At 39.0% G+C, this 22,476-nt stretch overlaps 1 protein-coding gene across 1 annotated transcript in view; it reads left to right on the forward strand.

Annotated features, from left to right (window-relative positions):
* Positions 1 to 22,476, forward strand: part of ABCA13 (ATP binding cassette subfamily A member 13) — a gene marked incomplete at both ends in the record, with an annotated part of 326,203 nt that overhangs the window by 285,551 nt on the left and 18,176 nt on the right. The window contains 3 exon segments of the mRNA XM_080701162.1: positions 11,215 to 11,365; positions 18,525 to 18,659; positions 22,357 to 22,460. Of these exon segments, the coding sequence (XP_080557288.1) occupies positions 11,215 to 11,365; positions 18,525 to 18,659; positions 22,357 to 22,460 (390 nt within the window).

A 22,476-nucleotide genomic window follows, 5' to 3' on the forward strand; every position in this document is an offset into this window, starting at 1 on the left:
CAAATATAAAATTATTTGAATAAAAATAGGAGAAAAGAAGTTCACAGTAAGGGAATAAAAATTATACCTATGCTTATTCAAAATAATAGCCACTAGCAGCTTCTGCTATTCAAGTTTACACTCGAATGAATTAAAAATTAACAAAATTAGAATTTTAGTTTTTTAATGGCACTAGAAATGGCTCAGTAGTTCCTCAACTGTTTCAGACAACAGATACACACCATTTCCATTACTGCAGGAGGTTCAATGAAGTGGTACTGAGTGAGACCAAAAGCTGACTTCCTGGCACTAAAAATATAAATGAAATATGATTAAATAATTTCAGAAATAAAAATGCATTGATAGGTAAATAGCATTATATCTTGATGGAGAATGATAGGTGATTTTTTTTGTTGTTTCTTATTCCTGACTATATTTTCCACATCTTGTTCCAGGGTCACAGATTATGAGGTAATTAATGCATAATATAAGAACTCTTTTAAGATACAGTATTTCTCTTCTCTCTTCATATTTCTTTTCTTTCTTTCTGGTTTTTTTTTTTTTTTTGGTGGTACTGGGGGTGGAACCCAGAGGCTTTCTACTTCCATGCCATACTCTACATTTTATTTGGAAACAGGGTCTCACTAAGTTGCTGAGAGCCTCACTAAGTAGCTGAGGCTGGCTTCGAACCCGTGCGATCCTCCTGTCTCAGCCTCCCAAGCGCGGGGATTACAAGCGTGCGCCACCACGCCTGGCCTCTCTTCATATTTCACACTAGCATTTCTAGAGCTTGCTCTATTTTAACATATACACTGTTACAGAATTTTAAAAACTATTTTTAGCCTTCATTTTCTCCTTTCATAAATTATCCCTATTATATAATCAATGTAAGCAACAAATATGAACTACTATAATGCCATCAAGATGCTGAGTATTGTGGCTATAGACTTAGAGATTTATTTACAAATTATTTTGCCTCATATGAAACATTGCAGTATAAATGTAAAAATGCAAAGAGCAATACTATTTTTTCCTTATTTTCCATAGACTAACAAGAATCACAAATTAGTGCAATTTATATCATAACCACACCAGCTAGGAACTCCTTTTAGCTGATTTTTTTTCCCCTCTGTAACTTAGTGAGATCTTGTTTCAAAATAAAGAATAAAAAATGGATCTGGGGTGTATATTGGAGGTAGAATTCCCCTGGGTTTCACCCAGAGTACCACAAAACTAATATGGAGTTAGGAAAACAATGAAGAAAAATCCTTAATCATTTTAAGCACTATTTATTTATTTATTTATTTATTTATTTATTTATTTATTTTGAAGATTTAATGTTGTTTTTATTTATTTTTTTATTGGTGCACTGTATTCATACATCATAGTGGGATACAAACTTTTGTAGACATACATGCACACATCGCCCAGTCAGACCCCACCCGATCCCCACCCCATTCTCTCCCTATCCCTCCCTCCCATGCTTGGCTTAGTGGTTGACATCTAGTATTATAGCAATTTATCCAAAATTAAAAATGATAATCTCACATAACAGTTTCATTTGTCTGATACCAAGCTTTTGATGACTTAAAGATAACATTTCAATATTTCTTTTTACTTTCTTTCTTACCAGAGAATATTTTTTTTTTATTTTTTAGGTGAAACTATCATATATTTATATATTTATTTTTCAGAAAAAAATCTATCCTAATATGGAATATGGATTCTAGATGCCCAAAACGATCTTGAAAAAGAACAGAGCTAGAAGATATATATTTTCTGATTTCAAACCATATAAAGCTACAATAATTGAAACAGTGTAGTACTGTTCTAAAGGCAGATATATAAACCATTGGAGTTAAATAAAAGCCTAGAGCTAAATTCTTCCCTATATTGTCAAGTTATTTTTGACAAGGTTTCCACGAACATTTGGTGGTAGAATTATTTATTTATTTATGGCAGTAGGGTTTGAGCCTAGGGATATTCTATCTCTGAGCTACATCACTAGCCATTTTTTACTTTTTTTGTGGTACTGGGTTCCTGGAAACCCTTCTACCTCCGGACTACACTCCCAGACACCTATTTTTTATATTTTTATTTGGAAATAGGGTCTCTCATGCCAGCGAAGCTGGCTTCGAACTTGAGCGATCCTCCTGTTTCCACCTCCCAAGTGCAGGGATTACAAGAGTGCGCCACCACACCTGGCCCTTTTTTACTTTTTTATGTGGAAACACCAATTCCCTAGGTTATTGAATGCCTTGCCGTTTTGCCGAGTCTGTCCTCAAACCTGCAATCCTACTGTCTCAGCCTCCCAAGTACTGGAATTACAGGTATGTTCCACCATGCCACCTGTGAAAGTGATTGTAATCCTGATAGTCGCCTGTTTTGAAAAAATAATATTTAACTGTTCATCTATGTCTCTGTATATGCATGGGTCATAATCTACCTGCATAAGTGCAAATGCGTACATATTTCCATAAACACTCGCTGCAGTAATAGTTGATTCCTCATGCAATACACCCAGTGTTTCAATTTCCATCACATGAGAGGATTTTCAGCAAGGTCTTCATATTAATGCCTGCCTAATATGGAGATATTTTCATTTCCTATGGTTATCTTTTTCTGTGAATTTTGTTTCCTTGAACAAAGTACCACTTACTTTAAATACTCCTGTTCTATGAAAGAAAACAGTGCCTGTTTCAAAACATGACTAAGAACTGGAACAGCATGTGAACTAGTGGAAGGCATACAGATTTATCTGTAAGATAGATAAATCTTTTTTGGTAGACACCACTGTACCTTATCTTCTGGTGCTGCTTGCTGCCTCAAACTTTCAGGAAGAGCGCCCAGAATACAGCACACAAAGAAGTGTTTTCAATTTTATTCTGCAGATGCTCAGGTCTGCGTGTCTGCTACTGTCTCTGCATCATGGCTGCTAATAAGCCACCTTGGGTATGGGTTCTGTGTTCTGCGATATCCTCCATATCTTTTCAAGACCAGTAGAGTTAATGCATCAGTAGGGATATTTAAATAGGATATATGTTGTTTGTGGAACAACTTGCTAACATCTCATAGACAGTGTGGAGTTTAATTTGTTTATTTTCTACTAGAGCTTTATCCTACATCAATAAATATCTTTCTACACTCCTATACCAATGTGCCAGTATAATTAAATCTTTTTGGATAATCTGTTTCATCACAAAGTGCTTTTAGAAATATCCTGAGAATCCCCTGGTAGAACAATTGTTCCTTAGCATTTTGTTAATTAAGGGATAATGTTCACTGGGAAAGAATTTTGGAAGCAATTTCTTCCTTTTCCAGACATTTAAATACAAAACCAAGTTGACATCTTGGCTTATGGCAGATTGAGAATCTATTTTTTTTCTAATACCCTTAAAGCATAGAACCATGTTTTTTTTTTTCATGAATTGGGATTGATAAAAATATCAACACGAGACACTGTTTCTTTGTCCAAAGATTTTTAAATATCAAAAACAATCTCAGAGTGATAGCTTATATATTGTACCAACTAGAGTGCAGGCATTGACTTCTACTCTTCGCATCAGCATTAGCCCTTCATAGAAAGTCCTCCCTCCAGGGAGACCTTATCTCTATTTCAGATACTTCTGCCTTCCTCAAGCCTGTTTAGGTCCTCTAATACCGTGAGGTTCTGCCTGTCTTGCTTGGCAGTGTCTATATTCTCATCTCTATATTCACCTCTGAAGCACTATTGGTCCATCAATAGCAAGCAGAGTTGAGTCTACTGATGCTCAGGAAGGTCTAATTTTCCTCAGCTTTGTCCTGAGTTGGAAACTTGATTACATTGCTATCCGAAGATCATGTTACGTTTCACTTGCATTGGTGTATTTGTTAGATGTGAGCTCTCTGTGAACATATATACATCAGGTGTATGGTATACATGAGACTAGTTCAGGATGCACAGGGATATCAAAATCTGTAGACACTCAAGTCTCTTACAGTCTGTCCTCCCTATCCATGCTTATCTGCTTTAGATGAAAGTTTCTTGTTTGTTTTGTAGGGTGTTAGGAATTGAATACAGGAATATTCTACCCCAGAGGTTTATCTTCAGCCCTATTTTATTTTTCATTTTCAAACAGGGTCTTTCTAAGTTGGAGAGAGTATCACTATGTTGCTGAGGGTGGCTTTGAACTTGCAATCCTCCTCACTCAGCCGCCCAAGTACTAGGATTGCAGGTATATGCCACTATGCCTAGCAATCTACTTAATACTTGAACATTAAAAAAAGTTAATGAAAACAGCATGTTGCCAGTGTTTATTAACTGTAGGGTGAACCATCATTTTGATATAAGTTGATGAGTTAAAATGTATGTTTGACCTCCTTTTTTAGTTATATGTATCAGTGTACAAATTAAAACCACATTTACAATGCCACTATTATCCCAGTTGAATTGATTCTGTTGCCTTCCTTTGGACTGGACCAAAAGCTTGAATTTCTAGAGACAATAGCAAGACTTTTTTATTTTTTGAGTTCCCAACACTTGAGTCTAAGAATTATTAGATTTATTATTTTTCTCTCTGATATTGATAATATGTGCTTGGCTTTTAGATATATATCATTATTAGGTTATTACATTTGCCCTATTATTTCTTTCTTTTGAAAGAAAAGGATGCTTATATGTTAAAGGCGTGATTTATTTAGGTCTATATCTATTTTAATCTCAATTTCTTTAGTCCAACAGCTTTTTTATCCAATTTAAAAATTCTTTATTTGAAATTTAATCTTTGTTTTAGTTTTTATTTTTAATGTAGGATGATTGAAGTGAAATATACACATCCTTATTTATTGAGCACCCAAGAGTAGGTTTTGATTGCCTTTCTGTGTGAAAGACCGAGCTGCCCATGGCACTGTTGGGTCATAGCACCTCTTGGAGACCTTCGAAATTGTAAGTCAAATAATCCCTTACACTCCATATATTGATTATTTCTGGAATTTTTTTTTAACAGTAGCCCAGAGCTGTCATGCTCTCCTCATGTAGAATTTTTAAAACTTGCACTTTAAGCCAGGCATGGTGGCATATCCTTATAATCCTAGTACTTGGGAGGCTATGACATGAGGATCATAGGCTCTTGGCCAGCATCAGCAACCTTGCGAAGACCTCTACAACTTAGACCCTATTTTAAAATAAGAAATAGGCCAATAAATATAGGAAAAAATGTTCAACATTATTAGATCATGGAGAAGTAAATCAAAACTACCCTAAGATTTCATCTAACTCCAACTAAAATGGCAGTTATTAAAAACAAACAACAACAAATGCTGGAAAATTATGAAGTAGTGGGAACTCTGATACATTGTTGGTGGGATTGCAAATTAGTGCAACCACCTTGGACAATAGTGTGGAGGATCCTCAGAAGAATGGGAATGAACCTACCATAGGATCTAGCAATATCACTTCTGGGTATCTGCCCAAAAGAATGGAAATCAAACTACCAAACTAATTCATGCACATCTATGTTCATAGCCAAACAGTTCACGATTGCCAAACTATAGAATCAGCCGAAATGTCCATCAACAGATGAGTGAATTACAAAACTCTGGGATATGGGATATGTACACAATGGAATTTTACTCAGCCATAAAGAAGAACAGAATTACATCTTTTGTGGGGAAATGGACAAACTGGAGAACACTATAGTAAGTGAGGTTAGTCAGTCACAAATAGTAAAAATTAGGATGCTCTCCCTAATATGCAGACACTAGGGAGAAAAAGAGTCATAGGAGGAACTCTAGACAAAGGAGAAACCAAACCATAGATGAGCAAATAAGGAGACCTAAGTGTGGTCATGAGAGGGGGGAAGAGGGAAATTCCATAATGTACATGATGTACATTCAAAAATATATCAAAGTCGATCACTAAGTCAAACATGAGGAGGGAGGGGGAGGGAAAGGGAGAATTGGGGAAGGGTTAAATTAGTGATTTGTGCTTCTATGCCTCTACTATCTTGTACTCCATTAAGATATATGACTACAATGTACCAAAAAAAATTTAAATGATAAAATAAATAAAAATAAAAAATAAGATTGGGCTGGGGATATAGCTCAGAGGTAGTATGCCCCTAAGTTCAATTCTCAGTACCAACCAAAAAAAAAATATTCAGCTCTAATAAAATAAGAACTGTAGTGAATTTTTTCTGCCCTTAATTAAGTACTCAAAATGTTAAGTAGGTAGAATAAGTTTACTAACACTTTTAATTGATCAGTTTCTTGCAAAAGGCATACTTTTAATTTTTTATTCAAACATTGCCTATATAGTTTAGAAAAAGTTAGGAATACTCCACTGGACAGTGGTTTGAATTATTAAAGTTTCAAGACACTTCCTGATAGTATCTATTATAATTTATGTAAGTACTTTGCTTTAATATATGATTAGAAAATAATACAAATACGTGCAAGATATATTTCAGAAAATTCTCAGATAAATAATGGACACGCACTTATCCAGAGTCTTGATGACTTTGCTTAACTTCTAACACTGGCCTTAAGGAAGAGTTGTGTTTGATCAAGGCTACTGAGACATGAGTGTCATTTTTGTATAGTATGAGCCATAAGATATGGCCTTTCAAGGGAAGGAAAAATTAGATGAGAGTCTGAGCGACAGTGGAACAGGTGATCAGAGCATTCTTTGCTGTATTAAAATAGTCCCACCAGGCATAGTGGTGCACACCTGTAATCCCAGAACGTGGAAGACTGAGACAGGAGAATAACAAATTTGAAACCAGCCTCAGTAATGTAGTGAGGGCCTCAACAACTTAGCAAGGCCCTGTTTCAAAAACACAAAACACAAGAAAAACCTTTAAAAAAAAAAAAGAGCTGAGGTTTGAAGCTCAAAGGTAGGATGCCCCCGGATTCAATCCTTTGTGCAAACAAAAACATAGTCCCTTCCTTGAATAAATTATTAGATGGAAAGACAAGCAACTAGCATGCAAAAGCATACATCTCAGCAATATGAAAATATAATTATGTTTTGAAAAGCCATTACTTTATTACATGTGTGTCTTCTCTCTTGGTCATATACACAATAGTTAAATGAATAAAAGAATGATTGTTCAATTATCCTCCAAAGAATGACTATGGTCTCCTGTGTTGCATGTGTCCTGATGTTTAATTACCAATCAGGGACTGAGTGAATTCCTCTTGGATGGTCAAATAGGCAGTGTGTATGTGTACTGTTAGGCTTAAATCTAGGGAATGAGATTGTGCTAGCCTCTAATGAAGGGAAAACAAACATGTTCTTGGTCTGTATTTAATAAGGACACCACAAGTACCACACCTTATCCTTTTTTTTTAAATCAGAGTCAAGCTGTCATGGAAGGCATTGCTCCCAAGGTCTGTTTTTTTGGTTCCTGTTATTTTGCCTTTGGCTTGGGGAGTTTTGACTCCTGGCTCCTAGCCAAGGGCCAGTGGGACCAGCTGCCGAGAGGCTGTGGCCTTCATACAGACTAAATCAGCCCGATAGGCAGGTTTCGGCCACCTGGCCAGGGGAGGTGCGGTGGGTGGGGCTCAGCCTGCAGAGAAGTGCAGGTTCTGGAGTGACAGTGCCGGCAGTCCAAAAACCAGATGGAGCAACACGACTGATGGAAAGAAAAACACACAAGTTCCACTGAACAGGGTTTTGGCTTTCATTTACCTCCTTTGGCAGCTTACAGACTGCTGATAATATAGAGGAAATTAAATGCCTGGAGCGAGAAGGTTCTTGGTTTGGCAAAGTCCCCTTGGCATGCTCTAAGATTTATATTTAATTTTCAGTGTTCCTTGATCTGTTGTGTCATTAATTAAAGAGGAAACACTAGTCAGCACGCATGGTGATAAAAGCCACTCCAAGTTCATTTTGATGTCACACTCCAGGCTGAGAAACGTGTCATCTTTCCAAGGCACTGGAGCATGAAGCGTACAGAACGTTATGACCCTCTCTATTAGGTCGAGATAACTGAGGAGCACGTGTGTGGAAACTATGAAATGGACCCGCGCGTTTTCTAATAACATAAGTGTGATTGACAGTGATTTTGATTTAGGAGGTGTGCGACTCGCACGGCTTGGAATTAGATGAGGAGATTTATATCAACGAGCTCATCTTCCAGGTCAGTTAGCCCGAACGCTGGTTCAGATATTCAATTCTTGCCTTACTCCAAGAGCCTCTTTATCATTTGACCTCCTTCTGTATGCAGAATGTCAGGGAGGTATGTTCATTTAGTGTCTTCTTCTGGATTATAATACACCACCATTGGAAATGAGTCCTGTTCACCCAAACTTCCAGTTGGAGCATTGATCTTAAACCTTTATCTGCCTGCCCAATTCAGATAAAGAAACTGAGCTTTTCACAGAGCTGCAGGTATTTAAACTAATAAAGTACAAGAAAGGAAATGCAATATGATCTGACACCACATATCTTTGATAATATTTGAGTATGTGTCTACTGTGGTTCAGTAGAACATAGATTCTCTCAACAAACACTTTACTAAGTGTCCTGCAAAGATATATGTCACTTCATAATAAGAACTATATAGCTTGGGGCTAGGTATATAGCTCAGAGGTAGAGTGCTTGCCTAGCATACTAGAGACCCTGGATTTGATTCCTTGAAACAAATAAACACTGCGCAACTGATATGCTGTGTGCAAGATTTATACAGGGAGGTGATGTCTACCAACATCAAGCAAATCTACACAGTTTAATTGCAATCAGAAAGATGACACACTGCTCTGGAAGCAAGAGAGAAGGTATTTCATCTCATTCTATTGTTAAATTGTGTAGATAAAAAACTTTATCTCCTTATAATTAAAAGTTGGGCAATCACTACTGCACTAGATTATGGGAAAGTGTTAAGGCAGGAGGATGTCCGAACCCTCTGTGGTCAAATCCCTGTATTCCTGGACTCTGATTATCCATCTATTCTCAAATATTCCCATGTTCTCAAGCTCAAAGCTACTAACTAGAAATAATACGAATGGGCCATGGATGGTGCAGAGCCATAACATATTTGGAGTGACTGAAAAATAAAAATATGTAAAATATGTATTATATATCTTCAAATGGTTTAGAATATGTAAGTAAAATTTCACATCTGTAAAGTACAAAATGGGCTGTGTGAAATTGAGAAACACTGCTAGGAGACCACCGGGGAAGGGATAATTGGATGATATGTGCATGTCTGCTTCCACCATCATGTACTCCATTAAGATGTGTGACTACAATGTGCCAATACAAAATTAAAAACAGAACTTAGATAAAACCTTTTATTTTTATGTACTGGGGATTAAACGTAGGGGCATTCTACCTCTGAGATACACCCTAACCCCTTTTAATTTTGTTTGAAGCAGGGTCTTGCTTGGTTGTTGAGAGTCTCACTAGGATTCAGACATGTGCCACCACATCTGGCTAAAATATCTTAAATATTAAAAATTATCATAGGTGTGCTGGGCATGGTGGTACATTCCTATAATCCTAGTATTCGAGAGGCTGAGACAGGAGGATTACAGGTTTAAGAAGCCACAGCAACTTAGCGAGACTGTTTTCAAAATAAAACCCAAAAGTTATTGGGTGTTCAACTGGCAGTTTGAATGTACCTGATTTCAATCCCCAGTACTGAAAAAAATGTTTGATAAGTGATTTATAAATTAACATGTGGAAATTAGTAACAACTTTTAAAACATAAATTTTGAAAGACATATAATTCATACTGGCAACTAAGTATATAGGTTGGTATTTAATGTTATACCATTTTATATAGATAGATAAGTGAGAAATTTTATATAAATTGGATCATATAACAATATTCTTTTATCTGCAGTTTGTTCACTGTCTTGTGAGAAACTCTTGGATATTGTCAAAATTCTTTCATTGTCTATTTAAATATTTTTTATTTTGTTCTTAATTCTATGAATGCGGTGTAGAATGGTTCTTCCTTTTTTTTCCCTTTACATTGTGTTTCATTTAAAAATGGGAATGTTCCTTCCTGAAGTGTCTTTAAGAATCTTCCTGGTTAATGCAATTTTATCCATGTACAAATGTACAAACACGAGAAAGAAGATAATCAAAATGTTAAATTTGGTCACATTTGAATAATTTTAACTTTTCTAAGATTGGCAGGTATTAACTTTAAAATGGAGTAAAATAGGGGGTTTTATTTAAATATGTATAATTTGTAGAATCCTTATTCTACCTGTGAAACATGGCTGCACTCAAAACATGAACACCAAGATATTAATTAGTGAGAATGAATCTGTTGAATTCTCCTTTATTTAAATTTGTCTATATGTTCAGTGAGAGGTTATATACAAATTGTTATAATAAAATTAATTAAAAATCTGATGGTGAATCGTAGTGTTAGGGATTTGTATATGAATTCATATAAATTGTTTTGGTGGGAATAAAAACTGTGGTAGCCATTTAATAAGCACATATTATCTACTAAATGTCAAGCTCTGTGCTTTCAACATATGTATATATATCTTTCAACACCCCAAGTAATCATGGAGTTACTGCAGTCAACACCCAGCCCTCTGCTTCTAGGGACACTTGTTCTTCAAAGCTTATGAGTTACTACTGGAAAGGAGGAAAATTGATTTTTTTTTTCTTCTTAGATTCTGCTAGGGTATTGGGAATTAAGCTGATGAAAGACATATGAATGAAAATGAATGGTTTTATTACATATATACACACAGGCGTTTCACAAAATGTTGAGAATCAATGGGTTGGTCAGAAGAACAGGGTTATTCACCACTTGAAGCTAAGGGCGGGGTGGCCCTGGGCTCTGGGCTAGAAGTGAAGATCCAGGTGAGACAGGAAGTACTTTGCTAGCGAGAGCTGGTCCTCCTGCAGAGGAGCCTCTCAGCTCATCAGTGCTGTCTGTAAGCAGCTCTCCTCCTAGTACAGAGGCATCCTGACATGTGCAAATTTTCTTTATAAAAGGGGGGATTTATACTCTATTTTTAGGTAATTAGAGTTAAATAGTTTTCCCTGCCTCCGCTGATTGTCAGTTGCCTTTAACTCAAAATAGCCCATGTGCCCAAGATGGGTATTTTGGGGTAACATATTCTGGTACCCTTCACTTCAAATTAGTTGAGCCTATTTATATAAAATGAATTAATTTTAGAAAACAAGCTGCAATGGACTTCTCATTGAGGAGCCAAATTTAAGAAATGGGTTGATGTTGCCTAGGAAAGCGTGCTTTCAGCCCGTTCTGCTTGTCTGTGCAGAGATGAGGTGGATCTGTCTTCTGCTGGTGAGGCTGGCATTCTCATTGGCTACTGTCCGCAGCAGGATGCCCTGGATGAGCTGCTGACCGGTTGGGAACATCTTCAGTATTATTGCAGCCTGCGGGGAATCCCAAGGCACCACATTGCCGAGGTAAGCATCCCTAGACTTTTACAGAAAAAAGAAAAAAGAAAAAAAGAACCCACTGAGGAATGCTGAGTGATCACCTTTGGCCCCAATGACAAAAAGAATACGTAGTATCAAATAAACTAACCAGATTACCATTTTCTAATATGATTATATAGAGAGAAGCAAAGATGTACTTGTCTTACTCATAGTCTGTGTTTAAAATGTGTCTATGTGAAGAAGTCAGGTGGAAAGAGTTAAATAAAAATTAACGTCATTTGTAACTTCATCCATTCTTCTTTCTTTCCTTTTCTAAGTTCTTTTTACACTTACTGGATGATTAATTTCTACTCAGGAACAAATACCATAAGCTTGGCATTTCCAGGGCTTGCAGAGGGAGGAGAAGCAGAGAGCATGTGTGGATTTGGGGGTTATTGGAAGGGATGGCGTCCTGAGGATGGGTCCACGGATTCCTGACAGGGGGTTCCTTTCTGAGTGGCCTCTGGATACTCAATGGATGGTTGAGTTTACAGGCTCCCCACAGCACTGTAGAAAGAAGGAAGAGGCAGGTGATATTGACAGAGCTAGAGACAGCTCTGTGTCTCCTGACCTGGCAGTGGAGAGAGAAACAGGGCATTCAGCTTTGAAGGCAGCTCAAAGGCTGTTCCAACTGGAGAACCAACAAAATTGCAATCGCTTAAGGCATGATTTTACCTTTTCTGCTCCTCTTTATAGAGACTCTGGGGTACTCTCTGGAATTATGGCTCCCGAACTGGATGGAGGAAAAAGGCGGCTTTCTCAGTCTACATCCTCACAGCTATAATCCAAAACAACTGACTGTACAACTTTGAGGAAGATTTATTTCTACACAGTTTTTAGAGATTTTGGGTTAAGTTCATGTAAGGTAAAATCAGTGCAGGTATCTGTGGATCTCAGGGCACATTAGCAAGAAGTAGAGGGAAAGAGAGAGCAGAGCTCTGCTCTCACATCATGGATTCCAGAAGCAGAGAAAGCAAGTAAGCAAGGGAATTCAAAGACAAGAGCACAGTCCCTAAGGCTATAGCCCCAGGGACCCACCTTCTCTAGCCACACCACACCTGCCTAGGTTGCCACCCAGTAAACACATTACACTCAATTTACCCACTGAAGAGATTATGAGCCTCAGAATTTTATTATATCAACTCTGAACATTAATGTATGAGCTCTCCAGGGCACATTCCATATCCAGCCATAACAGTGGCTTATGCAAAGTTCAATTAGAGTCCGTAAGAGATGGACCATCCTACGATTCACAGGAGACAAAACTAATAGCTCTCGCCTTCACCTGTCCATGAAAAAAATTTTATTCTCTGTATTGTTTTTGTCTTGCTTCAGCCCTCATTTCTTATTTATGCTCTGTGACTTCCTGTGAAAATAGTACAGATGTTCTCTGCCTTATTGTAGAGACCCTGAACTTCTTGTCCACCTCCCATCTTAATAAAACAGAGATAACTGACCACTCTGCGGGGGACCTGTTCATTGCAGCCACACAGCTGTTGGAGACCAGCACTAATTGTTGGCTGAATCTTTAATAGGCATTTTCCCTGTCAGCTTCTCCTTGTTAGTTTTTGATTAAAGAGGCAGATGCTTGGCAAGTGCTGTAAGCTGGCCTCTTTGCTTGTCTGAGGGCAAAGCAACTATGAAAAGTCTCTCCTTAATATAGTAACGCTCAATGCTTCCTGTCATCCAGTGTGATTGCTTTCTGATTCTCAGTTGTCTTACATGCTATTTTCCTGAACCCCTCCATTGAGAAGTTATGTTTATGGCCACCCATAGGAGCTGCCTTTATTTCTTTTGTAAGATTACGGCTGATTTTGCAAACAGTATTCCTACTTGCTCACTCAGAGGTTTCAAATTCATCAGCACACTTTTCCATCTGTTCCCAAAGGCAATAGCTTTCTTCCTGGGAAATTTTCCTCCCCTATAGATTGTGGGGATATTTGAAATACAGAACAGGCATATGCATTCTGAGGTGCTTATCTAAGGTGACCAGAAGCGATTACTATAAAATAACAGAAGGTAATTGCAACTAATACAGTAACACACTGAAAAATGACAGTATAGTCAACCACAGGTCTTCAGTATGCTGGTTCTTCCACCCCATTATAATGGCCTTGGTAATCTCTCACCTACTGAAGTCACAGCCGGGACCCACAGATTTGTTGTGATGCTGGTGTAAACACATCTGTACCATCAGCCAGGTGAAAATGTAGAACATACAAAGATGTGCAGTGCACAACACTGATAACGAATGGCTGTTGCACTGTGTATCTTTACCACATCATATTGTGTTCACCATTATTCTAGAGTGTGCTCCTACTCACTATAAGGCAGGGTGGTGTATGGCACCAGAAACAGCTTCAAACGGCTTGCAACCAGGAGGCCGGGTACAGTGACTGACCTGTCCTATCTAAAGTTGTGGAAGTAGAGCATACTCTCTGGGGATTGACAATGATAAAACTGTCTAACTATTCACTTCTCAGAGACTATCCTGTCCATAAGTGATATGTGTCTGTATTTCAGTATTTATGCTGTCTCAGGCACTGTTTTATAGTCAACACAAAAAAGCAGGTAAGAAGGTTATTTCTCCTTTTACAAATAGGGCAAAATGATAATAAGTGGCTTAATACAAGTCACCAGGCCAGTGTGTGTCAAGGCTTTGTTTTAAAATTAGAGTAACCAGCTCTAGGGACACCTAGTGCATTCAGGGTGCTGCTGCTAGAAGATGAACTCCCTGGTGCCATCAAGAGCTCAGCCTTAGCTTTTATTCCTCTGGAGTGGACAAGAAAGAGGAAACCATACCAGAATATTGAATGACTTCACTAACCTTGACCTCTTCTTAGCAACTTGCCTCCCAGTGGGCTCAGGTTGGGCTCAGGTGTGCATCTCCCCTCTGAACCTTCAGGCCAAATGCACAGCAGAGGTATTTTTCTATCCCATCTGCTATTCCTATTGGCTCTTTTCTAGCCTTTCATTCATTATTTATGGTAGTACAAGCAGCCATCCAGTGCCTCTTGTGATTGGAGGAGACCCTCCTGTCTTGCTGGAAGGTTTTTCTATGCTCAGCCTCACTGCCTCCCTCTTCTTTCTCTCCCACCCTCTGAACCGGGTACTATATTGAGCCAGATCTCTGCTCCTGGGCCCCTGGACCACCTATACCCCAGCTTGCTTGCCATTCCTATGTACAGTCTTGCAAATCTCCAAAAGTTATTTAGGCAAGAAAAAGTTTCCTCTTCATTCGGCCTGAATTTAGGTCCTACTTTGATCTAATGATTTTCAATTTTCTCCATTGTTTACACTACACAATATTTACGTATTTGAGCCTGAATTCAATTAACCTGGTAAAGAATCAAGTTCCAAACAAATCTTTCAGGAGAAAGAGGATATTTCTTCTGAGATGCTAAAGCATGTAACAAAAGATTATGGGGGCGGATAACATTGGGAAAAAGTTCAAACCCAGACACCCAGCCAGCACCTCTAACCAAGATGTGATCTAAAGAATTCTGCATTTTAATTTTCCCTAGGACAGAAGAAGTAGGGTCTTTCCCAATCTTAGTTTTGCTAATGCTTGCAAATGCTTACCAGGGAAGACTCCTACTTTGATGCTCTCCAGCATTCTCTCTAGAGACATGGCCTTTACCTTGAAGCATTTCCCATCAGCTTTCAGTCTGGGGAGGAGCTAGAAGAAACAAGACAGGAGGCACAGGGGCAGGAAGGTCAGAGCAAACAAAAATCCACCTGAAATCTTTGGTTCCTTTGCTGCATTTTTCTCATTTTAATCTTGAATCTCGGAGAAAATTGTAATGTGGCCAGGAATCCTAGGGGCTAGTGGCAAACCTCTGGCTTTGGAATGCCAAAGGTTTGGGCCCATCTGTTTAGGCTCCAATGATAAAATCCCTACTGTGTGAGGCAAAAAGAATATAAGGACAAATGGATCCAATCTCTTGCTTTGAGTATGATGACTTTCTAGAACTTCCTGGGAGAAGAATAAGAGATTCTGCAATTGATGACAATTTGTCCCTCTGGGAGAATTAGAAACTCTAATCTCTGGTATTTGGGGCTGTGGGTAGCATTTTGCTACCCTGGACTACTGGAGTTTTATGTGTGTCATTATTTTGATGGTGGGATTGAGTGCATAAAAGATGGCAATAAAATTCTTATGAGGCCATTTTTGGTTATTTTTTAAATAATATGATATTCAGAGAGCATTAGGTCGAACGGATGCATGTGCTCCTGTATATTCTGAAATCTTTCCTACAGTTACCCATCCGGACTTTGGAGGCTGCACCATTTAGCTTTTTGTGAAATTGGGATAATATAGCATACATTTTCTGGCTTTACAAAAATTAGCAATCGTAGTTTGAAAAATTTATGCAAAACTCTTACCATTCTGATGTACATTTCTACAGAACCAGATGCTCTCATTATTTAATTTAATTTATTGAACAGCTTTTATCTAATGTGTATCTTTAAATAAAATATATGCGGGTAAAATTAAGAATCGAGTACTGGAATATAGCTCAGTGGCAAAGTGCTTGCCTGGCAAGTGCACCACCCTGGGTTCGATCCCCAGTCCAAATAATAAAAGAAAAAAGACCCCTTTTAAAATAAAAAATCTAATCATATACATTAAATTTTTTACTTTATTTGTTCAATTTTTTATTGTTTCTAATCTCACAGCTCTTAGTATTTGCTTTTCCTAAGAGACAAGGGTTCTTAACAGTTTCTGCAGTGCTCCTAGATTTATTTTTATGGTGACAGACACCTCGGTTCCAAGAAGTTCTCTTTCTTTTTCTATCCTCTCTCATGTGAAAGTTCATGCAGGGCGAGTCTTAACACTTCTTGGTAGTTTCTCTCTGAGAAAAATTTTGGTGAGGCACTTCTATTTCTTTTCTAGTTCCTACAATGATAGGAACTCATCTTTTCATTCATATAACTTCCATTAATATTGTGTTTGTTTGCTTGTTTTGAATAAAATGTTTTGCTTGAACATTTTACTCATTTAAATATGTTTTATTCAATTTAAGTTAATTGAAATAATCGAACCAAATGGGACCAGGAAAAAGGATGGCTCATAAAAAACAATCTGGGGAAAATGATAACTCTTTTCAGTAAGAATGTGTGATTAGCTTTGCGATGGCTTTCTTTTGCACATAGCAGGAGACTCAAGATTCCATATTCATGAATATTTTGGGCCTAGCAGTCTCGTGTTTCTTCGACTTACACTGCTTCACCATAATACCAGTCTTTGGGTCTCTGAGTTCATTTTCCATATTATTTTGAGGCTGCAGAAATAAGACAATAGCACCATTTATTTGAAAGATTTTATTGGGAACCATACATACCACCCTAATACTTTTAGAGTCCCTCAACATTTCATCAGCATCATTTTGTTATCATTATCTTAGTTTTTACATATTTGTGAGAAACATAGATATATTACTTTAAATCTGTGTTTTATTTAGTTATTTAAGAAACACAATTATTAACTCACCTTCATATTCTTAAAGAGGTTTTCCTTCTTCTGCTTAATTAGAACCAAGATTTGCTCTTGGCCGGTTTAATTGTACAGTAAAACCTTTTGTTTTTATTTCCATTGGTGTGTTGTAAAAATTCACCTTGATGAAGTTTGAGTGAGAGAATCATACATGCATAGCACATTTGGAGCCCTCCCTAGTCACACCCTACCTCCTCCCACTCCATTCCCTCCCCTCCTTCCAGTTCTCAACACAGTGATTGGCATTGCTATTTCTAAAGTTTGTATTAATATCTCAAAAAACAAATCTATAGTAAATACCCCTACGATCAAGAGAATTGAATAGAACTGCAAAACGTTTAAATTATGCAGAGCTGGACACAATGACATTGACTAATTTGGGCCCCCGTACAGGAGTCAGGACTGGAAGCAAATCGAAACAGGAAGTAGTCATGCAAGCATCAGAGACACATGTGATACCAGAAAGGGGCTCACTGACACCGAGGAGAGGAGAGGAGCTGGGCTTTCAAGGGTGTGTGGAAAGATGGCGGGCTGGAAAGGAGAGGAGAGCAGGAAAGCTCTGAGAACCAGGCTCCTCAAGGTTCAGAATCCCTGTGGCTGAGGGTGTGAGTTCTGGTTCAGGAGTCCCTGGCCTTATGTCTTGATAAAATGTTTCCCAGAAGTTGTAAATAAGACATATTTTTCTACTTTTTCTTCATCTCCAGTTACTTTATAAACCAAACCATGAGTATAAGAATTCTATAATTGGCTTTATACAAAACAGATGTTGTTTTCTTTATATTAACAATATTAAAATTTCCTTGAATTCTTTCCTCCCTGGAGCTTTAGCCACTCGCTGTCTCGGTTTAAGCCATTTTCAATATGATCTCTGTTAATTTTGGATTACCTTCTTCTCATTTTTATTTGTATGGACCTAGAGTTGATATTATGTTTCTTGTTTATGTTTGGTTTTGGTACTAGGGACTGAATCTAGGGATGCTGTACCTCTGAGCTACACCCCCTAGCCATTTTATTATGTATTTATTTATTTATTTATTTATTTATTTATTTATTTATTTTTGTGGTACTGGGGATTGAACCAAGGGACATTCAACCTCCCAGCTCTACCTACAGCCCTATTTTTTTATTATTTATATTAAAACAAAGTCTCACTAGGTTGCAGAGGGCCTCTCTAAGTAGCTGAGACTGGCCCCAAACCTGTGATCCTCTTGTCTCAGCCTCCCAAGTACTGAGATTACAAGCATGTACCACCATGCTCAGCTTTTATTTTTTATTTTGAAACAGGGTCTTGATAAATTGCTGAGACTGACCTCAAGCCTGCAGCCCTCTGTCTCAGCCTCCCAAGTACTAGGATCAAAGGCATGCATGCCTGCCTTGATTCCACGTTTCTTTCTACCTACTCTCTGAGCTCTAGACACCCAAGTTTTCTAGCAATCAGCTCAGTATCTGCAGGCACAGGAGACGTCCCTCTGCTCTTTCTTGGTTCCTTCCTGTGACTTCAAGGAGAGCAATCCAGGAGATGGACTTGGTGGTCCGTGTGAGAAGTGGACAAGGGAATGAGAGGAACCAGCAGGAGTCATTGCTGGGACCTGCTGTCTATGGGAGCCATGGTGAATGGTGGTATGCTCACAGACTGGGCCTCTCTCCCAGGTGTCTGGAGAACTTGTGAGGCGCTTACACTTGGAAGCCCATGCAGAGAAACCCGTGTCCACCTACAGTGGAGGCACCAAGAGAAAGCTCTCCACAGCCCTGGCTCTGGTGGGGAAACCGGACATTCTTTTATTGGTGAGTAGTGGAAAAAACAACAATATGTCAATGCCTTGAAATAAAATACACATGTGTGTGTACTTGGGAACTCATTTTAGCCCAGAAAGTAACTTCAGAACTTGTAAAACAGGTTCTACAAACAAATAAGCTTCTGCTCTAAGTCAATATTTTTCAAATGGTATGTAAAATATAATTGGAATTTTTATAGAAATAAGACATCTATCTTTTGGTAGATTCAGTTATATTTGCCAAATTGAAGATTCAATAAAATTATAGCATTAAAAATGCATTCAAAAAAGAATATGTGACTTACCCTCTAATCTGAAAACCATCATATGCCTTTATTTCTACATGTGCTTGTAAGCTGTTGGCTACCTGAAACTACAGGTTTATCACATACGTAATGATACATGTCCCTGGTGAATTATGAAGACTGGTGTCAGGGTTTTTAGTGGTTTTTAAAGGTGTCTCTCAAGACCCATGCCTGAAAGCCCATTTGGTGCCATGGGGTATTGGTAGGTGGTAGAACCTTTACAAGGGAGGTCTTTATGTTATTAAGGACATGCCTCAGAGGGGAGAGTAAGACCCTGGCCTCTTCTCCTTCCTTTTTCTTGTTCCCTGTCCATGCAATGAGAGGTATTGATCCAACACACTCCGGCCATTTTTTTTTTTTTTTTTTTTTTTTGTGTGTGTAGGGGATGGAACCCTTCTAACTCTAGGCTACACTCCCAAACCGATTTTATATTTTTATTTGGAAACAGGGTCTCTTAAACCAGCGAGGGGCTTCGAACCTGCACCATCCTCCTGTCTCTGCCTCCCAAGTGCGGGTATTACAAGCGTGCACCACCACGCCCGGCACTCCGGCCATTTTTACTGCCCTGCTGTAGACTCCCAAACGATGAGACCAATCAGTCATGGGCTAGGACCTCCAAAACTGTGAGCCAAAATAAATATCTTTATAACTTCTTGATTATCTCAAGTATTTGTTATAGTGATGGGAAGCTGATTAACACATGTGTGCAGGGTCGATATGAAGGGGAGGAAAGGGAATTCCAGGAAAACCTGTGGAGCATGAGCAGTGGCCTGAGACAAGGCCTCCTTCTGTCTACCTGGGAACTGCAGTCAACTCAGCTTAGCTGGTCACAGCACCAGTTGGAGGTGATGACGGCCAAGAAATAGAACCAACTGCCTCACACTGAAAAGTGGCTTACCTAGCCTGGCTCAGTGGCATATGTCTGTAATCCCAGTTCTTGGGAGGCTAAGACAGGAGGATCACAGGTTCAAGGACAGTCTGAGGTAGCCTTGCAAGACCTGTTTCAAAATTTAAAAAAATAAAATAAAAGGGCTAAGGCTGTAACTTGTAGGCACAATGCCCCTGGGTTCTATCCCCCGCACAAATAGTTTATTCCTAATGCCATTCAATAAAAAAAAGAATATTGTTCTTATGCTATTGACTGACTTCTAATCACCACACCCCAGTGCTTCATCCTGGTAGACAGTGTGAGGGATGTCAAAAAGTATAGGAAATGGAGCAGATCCTTTTTTCTGTTCTTGTTTGTCAAATGAAAATAGAATTTCAGTGGGGGCATTGGTGGGTACTCAGAAGGCCCATGTTACACAATATAGTCCTGCCATGTACTGGTTGGCCATTGGTAACTCACCTGAATGTTCTTTTAACTTGCTTCAAGTTTGCTTTTGACAAGTAAAAAATCAGGAACTGCTGCATCATCTCATATTCTGGAATCGGATAACACAAACTAAACTTGGCAGCAGTCACCATTCTGTAGTTTACCAGTGACACTGCCTTCTCAAGATGGGCCCGTCTGTCCAAGGAAGTCACCGGACATGGCCTCCTCCAGTGGGCTGCCCTGGCTCAGCCAGTACAGCCAAAGCTCCTCTGTCGGTGAAGGGGCTTCTCTCTGGAGGCAGGTCTTTGGGGCATAGTGGGCAGGTGTGGACTCTAGAATATGAGCAAACAGGTTTGACTTTGTTTTTGCAAGTCCATGGCACATGACCTTGCACGTTCTCACCCTGTATCCTCTTTGTCTGAAAATGGTCCCAATAACTGTGTCTTTCTCATGGAGCCATCGCAAACAGTGAATGAAATAATAATTCACATTGAGCATGTGCCCAGGGCTTCATGCATAAGAAACCACAGTAACTCAGTAACTGTGTTAAGGCTGACTGTTAGAACTGCACATTCAAGTGATGCCTTTGAGGTATTCCAAGAGACAGATGGGTCTTTCAGAGACATCGTGGTGGAAAAGCAGGATAATTTAAAATCATAGTCAGTCCTTTTCCTGAACAGCACAGGATCATGCCTGAACAGTGCAGGATTACACTTTTTTTTTACTTAATATAAATAAAATATTTGTTTTAATATTTTTATAAGTAGTTCACATTTATCTCTTGATTTGCAGAAGAGATCAGGTATGTATTTTCTTGTTCAGTGCCTTTTCCTTCTTTTCTCCCATTTTCCCCCTTTGGGGGAAGTTGATGATCCAAAGCTCTTAAGAAAAAACATGTTTAGCTCTTGCTGACTACAGAGAGCACCAAAATGCATTGGAGAGCTGGGCAAGATTTCTCTCCAAAGTAGTTCAAATAACAAGTGCTTTGGAGTGTATTGCGGTTTGAGAAAATGTCAGGTTCCAAGAAATTTCAATTTTTTTTGACGTTGCTAAATAAGAGAAACTTTTTCTTTTTTACTATCATACATCTTTCTGGGGGATATCATTCTGCAAGTTTATGGAGGTTGACAATTTATTTTAAAAAAATCAAGCTTGCCTTACCTAAGTAGATCATGAAGGGGAACCAGGCTGATGAGAAAACATATTGCCACTTTTCTCTTAGTTTATTTTTGAGACAAATAAAACTTGCATATACCTAAAAGCACACAGCATGATGTTTTGATACACACATAGATAGGAACCAGCCACTGTGATCAAGCTAAGCAGTGTTAGTCCTTCAGCATGTTGGCGAAGAGATTTAAGATCAACTATCTTAGCAAATTTTACATTTTAACCACATATTATATTGTTAACTATAGCCCCTATCAGTTCGTATCTGTTTCTGTAGCAGCTCATCAGAGATCATGTAATATATGAGGAAGAGATTTACTTCTCATGGTTCAGGAGGCTGGAAGTCCAGGTCAGGGCAGATCAGAGGTCGAGAGCTTTCTATTTGCCTCCCCAGTGCAGTGCCCTGAAACACTGGCTTACCTGCCCTCTCCCAGCTCTGCAGAGCTGTGCAGGTTGTTTGAATGGGATTCTTGCAGTGTCCTCTGAAGGAGTCTCCTCAGGAAATCACCAGGAAAGTGTCCAACAAGTCATGTAGGCTGCGTGTGTACTGTGTCCCAGTGGGAAGGGGTCCCTGGGAGGCCTCTCAGTGGCTCACGAGTAGGTTTTCCGATGGCCTTCTCACGCAGTACTTAGGATGGCCCATGCCTCTGTTCTCTGCTTCCAGCCTCTTCCCACATCTCAACAGGGCCAGCCGCCTCAGGTGTTCAGGTGAGAAGAGAAAGAGATGGCCTCTTGAGTGGCCTCCCTCACGACATGATCTCTTTCTATCATCTTGACCTTGATGCCACCAAGCCAAACAAGAGGTGCCTGAGATTGCCAGGCAGGCACTTCCTCAGCCAGCCTGGAGCTGCACGCAGGAGTGTGTGTATCCTGTGTGTGCACCAGATACCCATCATTGTGCATTTTCTTCCCTTTAGGATGAGCCCAGCTCTGGAATGGATCCCTGCTCTAAGCGGCACCTGTGGCAAACAATAATGAAGGAAGTCCGAGAGGGCTGCGCTGCGGTGCTCACCTCCCACAGGTGAGCTGCACCCACT

The sequence above is a fragment of the Muscardinus avellanarius genome (assembly GCF_963383645.1).
Source record: "Muscardinus avellanarius genome assembly, chromosome: 9".
Taxonomy (NCBI): domain Eukaryota; kingdom Metazoa; phylum Chordata; class Mammalia; order Rodentia; family Gliridae; genus Muscardinus; species Muscardinus avellanarius.